The 15,667-nt window shown below is 33.4% G+C and overlaps 1 protein-coding gene and 1 pseudogene across 1 annotated transcript; both read left to right on the forward strand.

The window, feature by feature from the left end:
- The first annotated feature begins 4,643 nt into the window (after positions 1–4,643).
- Positions 4,644–5,557, forward strand: LOC141545608 (replication termination factor 2 pseudogene; annotated as a pseudogene).
- An 8,630-nt stretch (positions 5,558–14,187) lies between these two features.
- On the forward strand, positions 14,188–15,117 carry LOC141546089 (olfactory receptor 4A47-like). The gene has a single exon (XM_074273628.1). It carries the CDS (start codon positions 14,188–14,190, stop codon positions 15,115–15,117), a length of 930 nt encoding a protein of 309 aa, XP_074129729.1.
- The last annotated feature ends 550 nt before the right edge of the window (positions 15,118–15,667 follow it).

The following is a 15,667-nucleotide window of genomic DNA, read 5'->3' on the forward strand; positions in this document are numbered from 1 at the left end:
TATGAACAGTCCTATGTGTTCAGCAATCCCTATATTCTATAGGATTATTCCACTTCAAAGTCCAAAAAGATGGGTCATAATTTAGACCACTCTAACCTAACTAGGACATCTCAGTGATGTTGTGATTTACATTTCCCTTCTCAACGTATTTGATGTTATCCAAGCTCTCTGTTCTTTAGCCTCACTTATTCTACTCTATTGGATTCACTTTCCAAATCATTACAATTTTCTCTTTCCTCCCAGTTCTGTCTATTATTTCTCCTTCTTCAAAATCTTAAGCCTTTACTTAATCAATTGAGCTATTTGCCATCTTGTATTCTCAGATATCGTTCCCCCATTACTATACACATACTGTTAATCTTTTTTATTTTTAATCTGTTTTTCTCTTTCATAGTTTTTGAATTGATAAATTTTAATGCATATATCAATTCTAGTGAATGGATCCATTATAATTTTGTTTCATTTATTCTCAAAAGGCTCCTCACTTTTACAAGAAAATTATTTTAGTTTTCAATCACTATTTCATTCATCCTCCAAAAAACTCAGGTTCAAAACCTGCTATTCTTTTGTAAAGAATATTATCCATTACACTTCCTGGAGATCTATTAAGCCTATGAAGTTTACAGAGAAAATAATTGATTCATCCTAAATTATTGTCATTATGCTTCCTTTGAAAAAATTCAGTTTCCTTATATCTTCCCTCCTTTTGTCCTTTTAATGTAGACTTTTATAAAGAAGTTATCTTTCTTTCTGCACACAAAACATTACCAGAGGCTTATATCCCATTCTATCAATACTTGTTTGTTTATTTGTTTGTTTCATGACACAGTTGAGGTTAAATTACTTGCCCAGGGTCACACAGTTAGTAAGTGTTATGAGGCCAGATTTGAATTCAGGTTGCCCTGATTTCAGGACTGGTGTTCTATCTGCTGTACCATCTACCTGCCCCACAATAATATTTCTAAAGTATTTATCACAATGTTTGGTACACGGTGTTTTGATGTTTATTAATATTTATCACTTCCCTTTCCTATCTCTTTCCTTTCTTCTATTAGAACTTTTCTCTCTCTGGTTGTTTTTCTGTCTATCTCTCTGTGTGTCTCTTTCTTTTTTACTAGCTAATAATTGGTCTGATTTTTTGAAATAAAAATTCAATTTCCTGAAGAGTCCCCTACAATCTGGAAGAAAGTGAAGATCTAGAACTAGTAAAGGAACCTTATTCTTCATTTACTAATTTTTTATATTTTATGACATTTAATCATCTATGCATATATGTTTCAAGAGTTTGAGATTTGGATTATTCCAATTTAAAGTTTATTCCTTAATGGCAATGAAGTCTGGTATAAGAATTACAAAACATGTCATAGAATCATTGTAAGTGACTCTTTTACCTTTGGTTATGCTATTTTTTCTTCAGATATTTTGCCTGTTAAATGTAAATAAATTACATTTATATGATAGTTTATATTTTACCAAGAACTTTCTTCCCATCCAACCCCAGATGGTGGCCATGAAAAATATTATTATTTTATTTTTGCAGGAGAGGAAACTGAGGATCAGAAATGTGAAGGGTGAGAAAATCAAAAATTGAATTGTCTGACTCACTGTAATTCAAGCATACACCCCTACAAAGTCTACTAGAACTGATACTCTGCTTAATATATTTCATATTTATCCATTCTATGCCATATTTCATGATTTTTAATAGATTCAATCTACAGTATAAAACTGGGTTCTTAAAACAAGCCTAGAAGCAAACAGGAAATATAGCCTGATATATGTGGAATGACTTACCCTGTTCTGATGCATGGATAACAATGCTTTCTCAAGTATTCAAGCAAATTCTCACTTTAATGATGATATTGTCATTGAATAGGATGATGGTGGCAATGGTTCAACCATAGAGTCAATCAGTTATTTATTTTTAATAATGGTATTTTCATGAGTCTTATATCCCAGATCTCCCTCACTATGCATCTAGAAAAATTAAATTTTATTCAGTACCACATTCTCTAACACTAGAAGCAACAACAACAAAATAAAACAAAAAACCCATCCCCGAGCATAAAGATATTATGGAGGTCTATACACTTTTTATGACAACAAACAGAAGTAACTTTAAATGACCATCTATATTCTTACCTCTTCTCTGATGGCCTTGTCATGAGAAATGCAACTAAATTGCATATTATAAGCTTTAGGGACCTATTTTCATGCCCAGATTGTGCTCCCAAAGGAATTAATTATTAATGGGGCTAAAAAGGTTTTTTCCTAAAAGATACATGATTTGGGGAAGGTGTTTATATAATAAAGCAGATATTCTCCATTCATTCTTCTCTTTATATTGGGAGCATCAATTATGTGCCATAGAAGAAGAAGAAGAATGAAATGTTCCCATTATTATTTTAGGATCTGGCTCACCAAGGAAACTGTGTCCAATATAAATCAGGTACAATCAGGGAATATCATGCTAATGACATATCTCTGGTGCACCCTTCCCAAATTAACTTAGTAAAAATGGATTATGGTGGATCTACTTACTTTGTCAAGTCTCCAGACATTTGTCAGCTTGGAAGTTTTGGTCAAATATATTATTAGGCTTAAGGAAATGACTAAATATCTGAAAGCTATAAGTGTTTTTCAATTATAAGTGCAAATGAAAATCTCTTATCATGTTTTCTACTCCCCACACAGAGATTTGGAGGGAACAAGGCAACTAACTGGTACAAAAGATAGAATGCCAGGCCTAGTGTTAAGAAGAGTTATCTTTCAGAATTCTAACACAGTTTCAGACACTTATAAGCTGTGTGACTCTGAACAAGTCATTTAACTGTTTGTCTAAACTCACCACCACCTATAAAATAAGTTGGAGAAGAAAATTACTAATAACTCCAGTGTCTTTATCAAGAAAACCTCAAAAGGCTTCACAAAAAGTTGAACATGCCTTTAAAAATGACTGAACAACAAAAAAATTGGATAGAATAGGGTATATTAGAAACCATTTCAATAATTTTTTTTTTTCTTTTTAACCTAAAGCTAACACTCACTTCAGGAAAGCCCCACTGCAGTGATATAGATCTTCCAATTCAACTCAATCAACCTGAACATACTTGAATAAGAGATTCAGATTTGTTTCATTGATGATTTTCATCATTACCTTTAGTAAAAATCATCTATAATGAATAAGATGAGAATCAAAATATGCATTACCTAAATGATAAATGCTCAAAAAGTATAAATGCTCAAAAAGATGTAAGAGCAAGAAGTCCCAAACCAAGCTATCACTAGACATGTGAAAAATTATTTAAATCACTAATATTGTCATTTAAGAAAGTATTTTCAAACTTTGACACAACAGTTGCCAAATTGTGCATAGTTTTTAAACAAAATATAATGATATTGGACATTTATTTATGAGATAAGAAAAAAGAAATAAATGCTCACTTGCATTATAGAGATTTGCTATAAATTCATACATATGTAAATGCATATATATATATATATATACATATATATATATATGTGTGTGTGTGTGTGTGTGTGTGTACATATCATCCTCAGTTTAATTTCTTTGCCACCACAAAGAGTTTTTGTGAATATATATACTTATACAAGTATAATATGATATATATTATATATATAATGTCCAGAGGTTTGTGCATATATTACATATGTATATATGTATGCATATTCATGTGTGAATGTGTATATATATGCATACACACAAACACTCCTAGATATGTATGTATAGCATTTTTGTTTCATTGTAGCCTTCTGTAGGAAAGTGTAGGAAGGGAATAAAAAAAAAAATGTATACTGCACAGTAGGGAACAGAAGAAAATTTAGAAGGAAGCATAGAAAAGTTGAGTATCTTTGACAACAATGTACAATGTATAGTATTTATTACATAGATTTTTTAATAAACAACTTAAAATTAAAATTCATATTTATTCTTTTTGAAACCTCTCTTTATGTTCTGCTATATACATGGAAATATCCTTTCTGTCCTAACATTTAAAATGAATAAGAAATTTATATGTACATTATACACACACACACACACACACACACACATATACATATATATATATATATATATATATATATATATATATATATATATATGAAGGTATGACAATCAACTGGAGAATTGTTAGGATTATAAGATGATAACTCAAGTTGTCTAAACAATTCTCTAGCTCAGAGTTCACACCTTTAGGAGTTTACACCTTTAGATTTCTGAAAAAGAGTTTACACATTTAAAGGAGTTTACACCTTTAAAAGGAGTTTATACAACCTTTAAAAGGAGCAAGTTCATTGTTGAAGTATTTCTCACAAGCCCAGTTGAGTTCTCACTACAATTTCTGTGAGGATAAAAGAAGACAACATTGGGCCCAGAGAGTAGTCTACTCTAGGACAAAGTTGGGACAGCACTCTGGAGGAAGAAGAGTCTGACTGGGAGAGTGAGTTGAGATAGCAGTCCAAGGACAACTTAGAGACAACCTGACCTTTACAATTCAGAGCCTTTACAATTTGGTGTCCACAACGTGGGGCAAGGACTTTTGCTTATCCTGACAAGGACTTATTCTGAGCCCTTTAGAGGAGCTACCCGGACCTTCAAAGAGGTAGGGCAAACTGCAGAAACAAATAGTACTGAAGAGAGATGGGCTGCGACGGGGGCACGATTCCCAAAAGGCATGAACTGGTGAAGGGGCCGAAGAAGGTGGAAAAGGTTGACAAAAATGCTGAATTAGTGGCCCAATGGAACTATTGTACATTAAGTCAAGAAATTCTAAGAAGACCAATAGTAGCTTGTGAACTTGGCAGACTTTATAACAAAGATGCAGTCATTGAGTTTTTATTGGACAAATCTAATGACAAAGCTCTTGGGCAGGCAGCATCTCACATTAAGAGCATTAAGAATGTGACAGAGCTGAAACTCTCTGATAATCCATCCTGGAGTGGTGATAAAGGAAATACAAAAGGTGATAAATATGATGATCTCCAGCGTGCTCGATTTATTTGCCCTATTGTAGGTCTGGAGATGAATGGTCGGCACAGGTTTTGCTTCTTACGCTGCTGTGGTTGTGTATTTTCTGAACGATCCTTGAAAGAAATCAAAGCTGAAGTTTGTCATACATGTGGTGTCCCTTTTCAAGAAGATGATGTCATTGTACTTAATGGCAATAAAGAGGATGTAGATGTATTAAAGAAGAGAATGGAAGACAGACGACTCAAAATAAAATTGGAAAAGAAATTCAAAAAGCCCAAGGCCGAAGAATCAGCTTCTAAGTTAGATGTCACCAAAGAATCTCCAGGACCATCAAAAGTTAAAGGTTTAAAATATGAAGAAAAAAGCTTAAATTCTAAAGAGAAGAAACTCATTTCTAGTCAGAAAACAATAGGAACAAATGGAAATTCTTCAGGAAAAATCAGTAAATCATCTTCTGGAACCACTAAGAGATCCATAGCAGACAGTGAAGAATCAGAGGTCTACAAATCTATTTTTACAACATGCAGCTCAGCCAAACGCTCTAAGGAAGAATCTTCCAATTAATTGGGTTACTCACACATCATATTACTTCTAAAGTACTATTCTGTATGGTTGTAGCTTTTCTTCCCTAAGGAAGAATAGTTTTCACATAGACTATCCATTGTAATCTGATATTATCTGCTTTGTTATATTTAAAAAGTGTTTACAAACTTGCCCTTGTCTGTTTGAAGCATAATAGTTATAATTATTGAGTATGTAGGGAAAATGGTAGATGCTCAGATAATTGAAAATTTAAATATTCTCCAAACCTAAATCCAATTCTGTTAATCCCTGTCCTATTTTTGCATCAAGGAAATCTGTTGCTTTTGAAGGAGGCAGGTAGACACCAGGGAGTCTGCTATAGTATTTTAAATCACTAAGTTATTTTCAAGGATGTCTGGTTTGCTATCAATTCTTGCAGATGCAGCTGGTTATTACTCAAAGGAAGAAAGAAAGGGGTTGAAGAAGGTGGAGACCAGACACCACTTTCTGTGACCTCCTCTGACCTTTTCTCAGACCAACATCAGATTAAGCCTCCAAACTAGTTTTGGAGTCACAGAAGCCACAACTATTTGTGCACATCAGATTTCCAGAGGAAGATTGTCCTCCTATTTCAAAAAGACCTGAGGTTCTTCCAGCCTGCCAAGCCCAGACTACAGCACAGGGAGCCCATGGCAAAGAGTCAGAGCACTGCAGTTCTCATGCACCTGGGAATCTTCTGTGAGTCTTTTAGGCTACTCTGTCCTGGTTGCAAGTGGTTATCTTAGGATATACTTCATATCCTAAATATTGAAAAGGAGCATGTCTTTGAATTTTTTCTGTAGCTATATGCAGTTTGTAGTAGTTTAGTGTGTTTCGGTGGTATTTTGTAGATATGCTTCTAACATTTGTTCCTCAGGTGCACATCCCAAAATATCATCCATATAATGTAACCATATTACTTTTGGAAATGCTTTTCTTACTGGAGCAAGAGCAGCAGCAACATACATTTGGCACATAGTAGGGCTGTTTTTCATTCCCTGTGGCAAAACTGTCCATTCATATCTTTTATAAGGCTCAGCCAAATTAACACTAAACACGGAAAAAGCAAATCTTTTCATATCCTCCTTTTCTAGAGGGATAGAATAGAAACAATCCTTAATGTCTATAACCCAAAGAGGCCATTCTCTTGGCAACTGAGTAGGAGATGGAAGTCCAGGCTGAAGAGTTCCCATAGTTTCCATCTGTTCATTTACTCTTCTTAGATCAGTTAACATCCTCCATAGAGTGAGAAGACAGGGTGAGAAAAAACCTAAAACTCCATGTCCAAAATGTCACAAGGGCTTCCACTGGGCCTCAAATGTAGATTGACCCAGGGAAATGAGAGGCAAAGCCCAGCTCCAAGATATTAATCAGAAGATAGGTGGGGCATGATGGCAGCTGAGGTTACACCCAAAGAGCCTTTAGAAGGTCAGGACTCTGATGTGATCTATCAGCTGAAAAGTAATCACATGGAACAAAGGGATTACTTGATAAGTCAGCCAAAAGGCAATCAGATTGCAGAAATGGATTATACTTGGGGAGAATATAGGCCTTTTAAACCAACAGGGCAGTGTCCAGTGTAAACAGCTTCAATGTAATTGCCAGATGATGAGAAGAGATTTAGAAAGAGGTAAATAGAAGGGACCAGATAGGTTAACTGCTTGGGAGAAAGGGTTTGCTTGTATTGTAATAGACAGAAAGAAACAGATGGAGAAGGATGGGTGGCAACAAGCACCTGAGGAGAGGCAAAAACAAAACAAAACAAAACAAAACAAAAGCAAAGGAGAAGATCTAAAAAACATCTGATACTGAAAGAACATGGCTGACAAAAAAGAAGACTGTTAAAAGACTTGAAAACCAGCAGAGATCATTGGATTCCTTGAGATGAAAAATTGTTGATGAAGACTATTGTAGGACTTTAAAAACTTGCAGGATTTTGGGATTCATGGAACATGAACTAATGGACAATGGACTTATGGACATGTATAAATTCTCATTTTATGATTATTTGATCATGTTATTTGTTACATCACTTCTAGCATGTGTATGTTACTAAATATTTATGTAATTTATGTAATTATATGTAATACCTCCCATTTTGATGGATTTATGTTTCAAGGTCATTACCACCCTATGTTCTAAATCAAAAGAAAGGGGAAGGTGGTAGGATTACAAGGTGATAGCTCAGGTTGTCTAAACAATTCTCTAGCTCAGAGTTCACACCTTTAGGAGTTTACACCTTTAGACTTCTGAAAAAAGAGTTTATACATTTAAAGGAGTTTATACCTTTAAAAGGAGTTCTGAAAATGAGTTTACACAACCTTTAAAAGGAGCAAATTCATTGGTTGAAAGAGTTCCCATAGTTTCCATCTGTTCATTACTCGTCTTAGATCAGTTAACATCCTCCATTTTCCAGATTTTTTTTTTTCACCACAAATGCTGGGGAATTCCAAGGACTTAGAGAAGGCCGCAAGTGTCCTTGGTCAAGTTGTTCTTGCACTATGTCTAATAAGGCCTGAATTTTATCACTTCTTAAGGGCCACTGTTCTACCTACACTGGTGAATCAAGTCTTCTATTGAATAGGAACCTGTGAGAGTGCAGGTAGGCCTTCAACAGCAACCCTGCCTAAAAAGACAAAGTACTTATTTGTAATCCTATCTGCTGTAAAATGTCTCTTCCCCACAGATTGATGGGGATTTTTTCAACCACAAAAGGAGTAAAAACTCCTGTTTCATTTTCCATGTCCAATGTCTATGTCAAAGACATAGCACTAACTTCTGCTGCTATTGATCCTCCTACACCAGACAGGTAGGTGTCTGCCTTAATCTTTGGCTAGTATCTGGGCCAATTGGCACCTCTAATAACTGTACAATCTTGCACCCGGGTCTACCAATTCTTCTAATGGTATTCCATTTATATAATTAGTAAGCATAGGTCGATCAGCTGTCACAGCTGCTGTCCAATAAAGAATAGCTTATAAAACTATGATTTATGAATAACATGAAATACTATTGTTATAAAAAATAGTGAAGTTGGTTTTCACACTTGCAAATTTATTCCATCTAACTTCAAAAAAAACATCACTGCTGCTAAGGAATCCTATTATGTCTCACTTTCCACAGCTGTTCTTCTAAAAGATTTATCCCCCTTCAAATTTTCCATAGCTCCCTCTACCACCACATTTGAATAGAGATCCTTGAGTCATATTTTATAGAGAAAAAGAAAAGAGTTTATTTACTTTGAATTCACTCTTCTCCCTTTCTCCTTATCTCATAACTAAGGAAGCACCTTTCAATTTTTCCTCTATCATCTGTTCTGTGTGAGGAATAGCTAGCCCTTCTACTTCTTAAAGTAATCTCATTCATTGCATCTCTTTTAACAAATTGTCTTTTTTAAATTTCTGATTCTTTTTACTTATTTTTATCTCTCCTACACTGGTTCATTTCTTACTGCCTATCAATAAACCTATGTCTCAATATGCTGAAAAACAATACACACTAACACAGAACACACACACACACACACACACACACACACACACACACACACACATTCACATCTGTCTCGATTCTTTCATCTTTGTTAAACGTTGTGCTATTTTACTTCTGCTCTTTGTAGCTGAACTCCTTGAAAAGAAATCTATATAGATTCTCTCCATTTTCTTCTTAATCCTTTACAATATGCTTCCTGGCTTTCTCATTCCACTGGAATCATTCATTTCTAAGTGACTAAGGATCTTTTAGCTGTCAATTTTTTTTCAACCTCATTTTCCTTGTTCTCTGTATAGATTTTGTAACTGTTGATCCATCTTTCCTCCTTGATATTCTTTTCTTTCTAGGACAGCACTTGCCTAGTTTTCCTGCTATCTACTTGATAGCTCTGTATCTGTCTTCTTACTGGATCATCCTCCAGATCAGAGCCCCTAATTGTAGTCATTCCTCAAGATCATGAACTCGGCCTTTTTTCTCTTTTCCTTCTTTTGATGGTCCTATTTCCTTTACTTGGTGATCACCTCCAAAAGAATGAATTACTATCTCCATGCTCATGATTCTCAATTGCTCTGATCTCTGCTGATCTACAATCAATCTCACATGTACATCTCAAATTAGTTGTCCAGTATATATCTTGCCTTTGTACGAGGATACTTTTTAGGAGTTGTTTTCTAAAGTCAACTTTTTTCTTCCTTTTTCTAAGTTGTTGACTCTCTTTTGCACACCTCTCATTTCTTTTCTCATTTTTTCTTTTTTATCTCTTAATTAATTTTGAAAGTTTTTTTTTTTTTTTTTTTTTTTAGGAGCACTCCCAAGAAGCCTCTTTGGGCTTTAGACCAATTTAAAACACTCTTTGAGAATTCATCTGTGGTCATGCCCTTTAATGCTCTAGAAGAAATCTTCAGAAAGATTGACAACAAATGTGTTTTCAGTCATGGTGGATATTTTAAGAAGTTGATGGATTTGATGCAGCAGGGGAATTACATTATGTAATTTGTGTCCATTCAAACTTTATATCTGTTGCATTATGACTACATTCAGTAATCTATTGTTAATCTCAATATTTATTCTCTAATTAAAAAACAAATAAGGCAGCTAGGTGGAATAGTGGATAAAGCACTGGTTTAGTGCTTTAGGAGGTTCATATTTTAGGAAGATTCATATTGCTGAGTTCAAATTTAACCTCAGATACTAACTAGCTGTGTGATCTTGAACATGTCATTTAACTCTTTCCTCAATTCCTTCATAAAATAAACTGGAGAAGGAAATAGCAAAGCACTTCAGTATCTTTACCAGAAAATTCCCAAATGGAGTCATTGAAACTTGCAAATGCTTGAAACAACTCAATATTTTAAATTCAAAGTAGTTTGTACAAAGTAATTATTCCACTAAGTTTCTTTTTTAGTAACTGGAATAGCTCCTTCTTAACCACCTTTAATTTACTACTGGGATAGTTAGTCATTCAAGTTTCACAAAACTTCATTCCTCAATATTTAAAAAAATAAATACTGGGGCAGTGGATAAAAAACACTGGCCTTGAAGATAAAAGGACCTTAATTCAAATCTGCCTTCACAGACTTATCATTTCCTAGCTATATCACACTGGGCAAGTCATTTAATCCCCACTAAGACATTTTTTTCCCCCTCTGAGGCTGGGGTTAAGTGACTTGCCCAGGATCACACAGCTAGGAAGTGTTAAGTGTCTGAGACCACATTTGAACTCAGGTCCTCCAGAATTCAAGGCTGGTGCTCTATCCATTGCACCACCTAGCTGCCCCTACCAACGAAGACATTTTTTAAAAAGAAATGTTTGTATAGTAAGCATAATATTTTCCCAATTATGAAGTTAGTTCCTTGAGGGGAATAATACCTTAATTTTTGTTTTATTATTTTAGTCCATCACTCAACAAATTTATTTAAAAATAACACATTCCCTCCCAAAATAAAGCAAACGTGTGATTGTATCAATACTTTTTCTGGAACTTTTAGTGTTAGCATTGTTTCGAGCATTTATATGCTTGAATAAGTTGACTTACTAAAATAGGTTAAAAATGACATTGAAACCCGTGACTTTGTGTTTTTCTAGGGTGACCTCACTATTCATTAGGCCATGCTTCATCTTCTGAGAAATATAAAAAGATAAAATAAAAGATATACTTTCATTACTAAACATTTCTTACTATAAATGCCAGCAAAAGGGCAACATCCTATCTCTAATATAATATGGAACAATCTTTTCTCATTAAGGTTCTATACTTGATTTAAGAACTTCTATCAGAGTATCTTATTTGTATACTCCTATATTCTATTCCTTCAAATATTCTGGTTGTCAATATTTTTTTCAGTTTTCCATGCTTGAAGGCCTTATTTTAAATAGCTTTATATCTCTTTGAATTTGATAATTCAAATATATAGTATTTTACTATTTACCCAACAGTCCCAATTTTCTGAGATTCATGAGCTTGAAAAGTTTTGATTTTTGAGATATATGTGAAATATTAACAGTAATTTAATTTTCATTCCAGTTATAAGTATTATTTTAAAAAGTTTAAAAGTTAATAAGTGTAATAATAAAAGTTAATTCTACTTCATAACCACATAAAGCTCCCCAAAGAAAAGTTATTTTAGTGGATTAGTGCCTTAGTCTTCTAAATTCTATTGCTGATTGGGATTTCAAGAAACCAGACTCCTGAACCTAAGTTATCTTTTGGCTTAACTTTGAACATAATACTAAAAGCCTCTTAATATCCCTAAGTATGTAGGGAAATAATAATTTCTCTTTTAAATATCTCTACTGCTTTATTATCTGGACATATATATTTTTTTTCTCCCTTAACTCTACTAATAGGGTTTTTCACTGAGACATCTCCAGAGATGCAGAATTGAAAGAGTGAAGACTGACTCTATTTTCTGCTCAGATTACTCAAAGGATTTAATTAGGGGAGGAGTAGCTTTAAGAATACAGTATTTGACTGACTCACAGACATGGGCTGGTGTTTTTATTGAATATGGATACAATGCTTCTCTGTTGATAAAATACATATGAGTTATGACTAAGTTCATGAATTTACAAGGAATCAATTTCACAAGCTATGAAAGAGCAATTGTTTGAAAAACTTTATCATTGTGGAAGGATTGGAGGAGAAACTGTGAGATAATTAACTTAGGTATACTTAAAAATTAATTATTATGGACTTTTTTGTGTCTGTGACCCCTATCATATTGGATAAGAGTGAATAGTGTTTTCAGTGCTCTAAGCAGATGTCTTTCAATACCAAGGAAATCATATCAGAATACAGGACTTGAAACAATTGACTTCGTGGAGAGGTAATTTAAAAGTCATTTGCATTTCTGTTTTAAATTATGCTCTGCCTTAGAATTATAAAGTAGATGCTTGTTATTCTAACTTGAATAAATGTTTACCAATTGATTTAGTGAAAAATGGGAAAGAATATTATTTTTAAAAGGAAACAAAAAACACAAAACCCATGATAGTCATCTTTTCATCAATTTTTAATCTTTTTAAGTAGTTAAGGATGCAAATTTTTTTTAAAAAATCAGATGACAAGAAAAGTGTAATGAAGTTTAGCAATATATTCAGAAAATAGTATAGGCTATTGATTTCAGAACAGAGCTTTAGTGATCTGGTTTTGGCTAGTCATAGATAACTATAGCCTTCAACAAAGTGTTGCACAGAAAAACATGCAGTTTCTTTCATTTCTTCCATCCCCTTTTGAAATGCCTGATGAATATGAAATAAAAAATAATAGCCATAATACATGACATTTACAAGGTTTTTTTTTTATTATTATTATGTGTTACCTTTATATTACTTCTCTCTTAAAAATGTACTAATTTAGCATGCATTCAAACTTAGGATTTGATAAACTTGGGAAAATATTAATAATCATTTATTATGATATCTTTTCATCAATCAATGGGTTTAACAGTATATTATTGGGAAAAATTCTTATTATTAAAATAGAATAAATCTCAGTTGATTGAATGAAACAATGCAGTATTTAATTCTGCAATGATGAAAATCATCCAAATGATCCTCAGTTTGAAGGGAAAGTTCCTAATTACTTTTAAATCAAATTATTTTTCATGTATGATCAGAGGACCTTGAATCATGGTCTTATATTTCTGGCATTAATTTCTTTCCCACTGCAATAACAACTAAATATACTATTCTTTCCTGAGAACAAATTAGGTTCTTGATGTGGAAGTGCCTTGGAAGCTTTAGAAGAGGACTGATGCTTCAGTTGAAAAAATTGTATTTACAAAAAAATCTATACCATCTGAAATGGAGATCATGCCATTTGAAATAGGGAAACTCATTGCCAGGCAGTCACCTAAAAGGACTTTAGTCAAAAGTCCTTTATACTCAGAAATATTCATTAAAGTACTTTTTGTGATAGCAAAAACTAGAACAATATAGATTTAATTTATTGGGGAATTCTGAGATATGAAGGAATATGTGTTAATAAAATATGAATATATGAACTTTAGACAAATGTTAAGAGATTTTTATGAATTTAAGCAGAGAAAAGTAAACATAACAATCTCCACATGAATGATAATAATATAAAAAGAACAATTCACCCCAAAACCTGAATATAATATAATGATCAAATTCGTCACAGAAAATAAGAAAATGTGCCTTCTTTCCTTTATTACAAGGAAGAAAAACTATAGATAAAGCATATAGTTCATATACTGTCAGATGAAGGGAGGATATATTGAGAAATTAAAGTGATATAAGAAAGGGTCATTAAAAGGTTTGTATTTCATAATTATCTTTATAGGTAAAAATCTGATGCAACTACAGAAGAATATCCAACTTTTGCACTTGAGATTAACTTGGCAAATAAAACATTCATCAGTTGTTCCTCCCTGTTTCACCCTCTATCCCCATCAAAAAAGGTTTGTAGTAAGGTAATGTTTCACTATTGTGATGAGTATTTTGGTAAAGAAAATGATGCTTATAAAGGTTAAGAAGACCATCCACCTAAAGGGTCATATGTCAGAATTGGATTCGAGGCTTTCATAACTGAAAGTCAGGTGCTGTATTCAATAAACACTTTGCTCTACAGTCCCCTCACTCCCAAATGCATTGACACACATATACTCACTTATACATGGAAAGCGGGAGCAATGTCACTGAATTTGTCCTTCTGGGGCTTACCCAGAACCCTGAAGTACAAAAAATTCTATTTGTTATATTTTTAATTATCTACATTTTAACTATGGTGGGCAATAGCCTGATAGTCATGACTGTCCTTGGAAGTAAGAACTTGAATTCCCCTATGTACTTCTTTCTTGCCTCCTTGTCTTTTATAGATGCTATCTATTCCAGTGTCATTGTCCCTAAAATGACCCTTGATATGCTTAAAGAAAAAGCAACCATTTCTTTCCAAGCATGCATGGTCCAGCTATTCTTAGAACATTTTTTTGGTGGCACTGAAGTTTTTCTCCTCATTTTTATGGCCTATGATCGCTATGTAGCCATCTGTAAGCCTTTGTATTACTTAGTCATTATGAGATGGCATATATGTGTTCTGCTTGTGGTGGTGTCCTGGTTTGGAGGTTTTATGCATTCAATATTTCATCTCATTTTTATTGTAAAGCTCACATTTTGTGGACCCAATGTCATGGATCACTTCTTTTGTGACATGTATCCTTTATTGGAACTTTCTTGTACAGATACCTATATAATTGGCATTTCAGTGGTTGCCAATGGAGGAGCAATATGCACAACTGTCTTTTTACTATTGCTTATTTCCTATGGGGTCATTCTACATTCATTGACAGCTAAAAGTCTGGAAGGTCGACAAAAAGCCCTTTCTACTTGTATTTCCCACATCACCGTTGTTGTGTGCTTCTTTGTTCCTTGCATTTTTATGTATGTTAGGCCTGTCTATACCTTCCCCATTGATAAATCCCTTGCTGTTTTTTATACTGTCATTACTCCTATGTTGAACCCTTTGATCTACACCCTGAGAAATACAGAGATGAAAAATGCCATGAGGAAGCTTTGGAACCAAAAAGTGATGTCCAGCAAGCAGTAAAGTAATGGTTGCCCTGGCCAAACCATGGTATTTCACAAAGGAAAGGTTAAAATATTGTTAAATTCCTCAAACTTCTTCCTCTTTTTTTTTTTTGAGGTTAAGAAAACTTGTCTTGAATATGTGAAGAAAAAAGTTTTTTTTTGTCATTAGCATTAGAAACCCCATTTTTATTCTTGTTGGAACTGATTCTTCCAGAGCATCAGGATTTGATGAAAATGCTATACATATCCAGATTGACATCTAATGAATTTACTTTCATCACAATTTGAAGTATCTTTTGCTCATTATTTTTTGCTTCTTTTTCTGCAAGATATTTAATTTAGAAATATATTTAGCATGACTTCCTATTGATAATTAGCATATTTCTTGCCTTTTCAATTAGTGGAGGGAGAGGTTGAATGGACAAAGATAATTTGGAAGTAAAAACAGAATTTAAAAAATAATGTCATGGTTCATCAGGAAAGATAAATTCATTTTTAATGAAGTGATATATTTTTAAAAATTGTCTTTTCTATTAATAATGCAAAAATAATATTTGTTCAGTTATGTT

Source organism: Sminthopsis crassicaudata, chromosome 6 (assembly GCF_048593235.1).
Source record: "Sminthopsis crassicaudata isolate SCR6 chromosome 6, ASM4859323v1, whole genome shotgun sequence".
Taxonomy (NCBI): Eukaryota; Metazoa; Chordata; class Mammalia; order Dasyuromorphia; family Dasyuridae; genus Sminthopsis; species Sminthopsis crassicaudata.

What these genes read in the sequence shown, in the direction of transcription:
- LOC141546089 (XM_074273628.1), top strand. Translation starts at nt 14,188, where the DNA reads ATGGAAAGCGGGAGCAATGTCACTGAATTTGTCCTTCTGGGGCTTACC.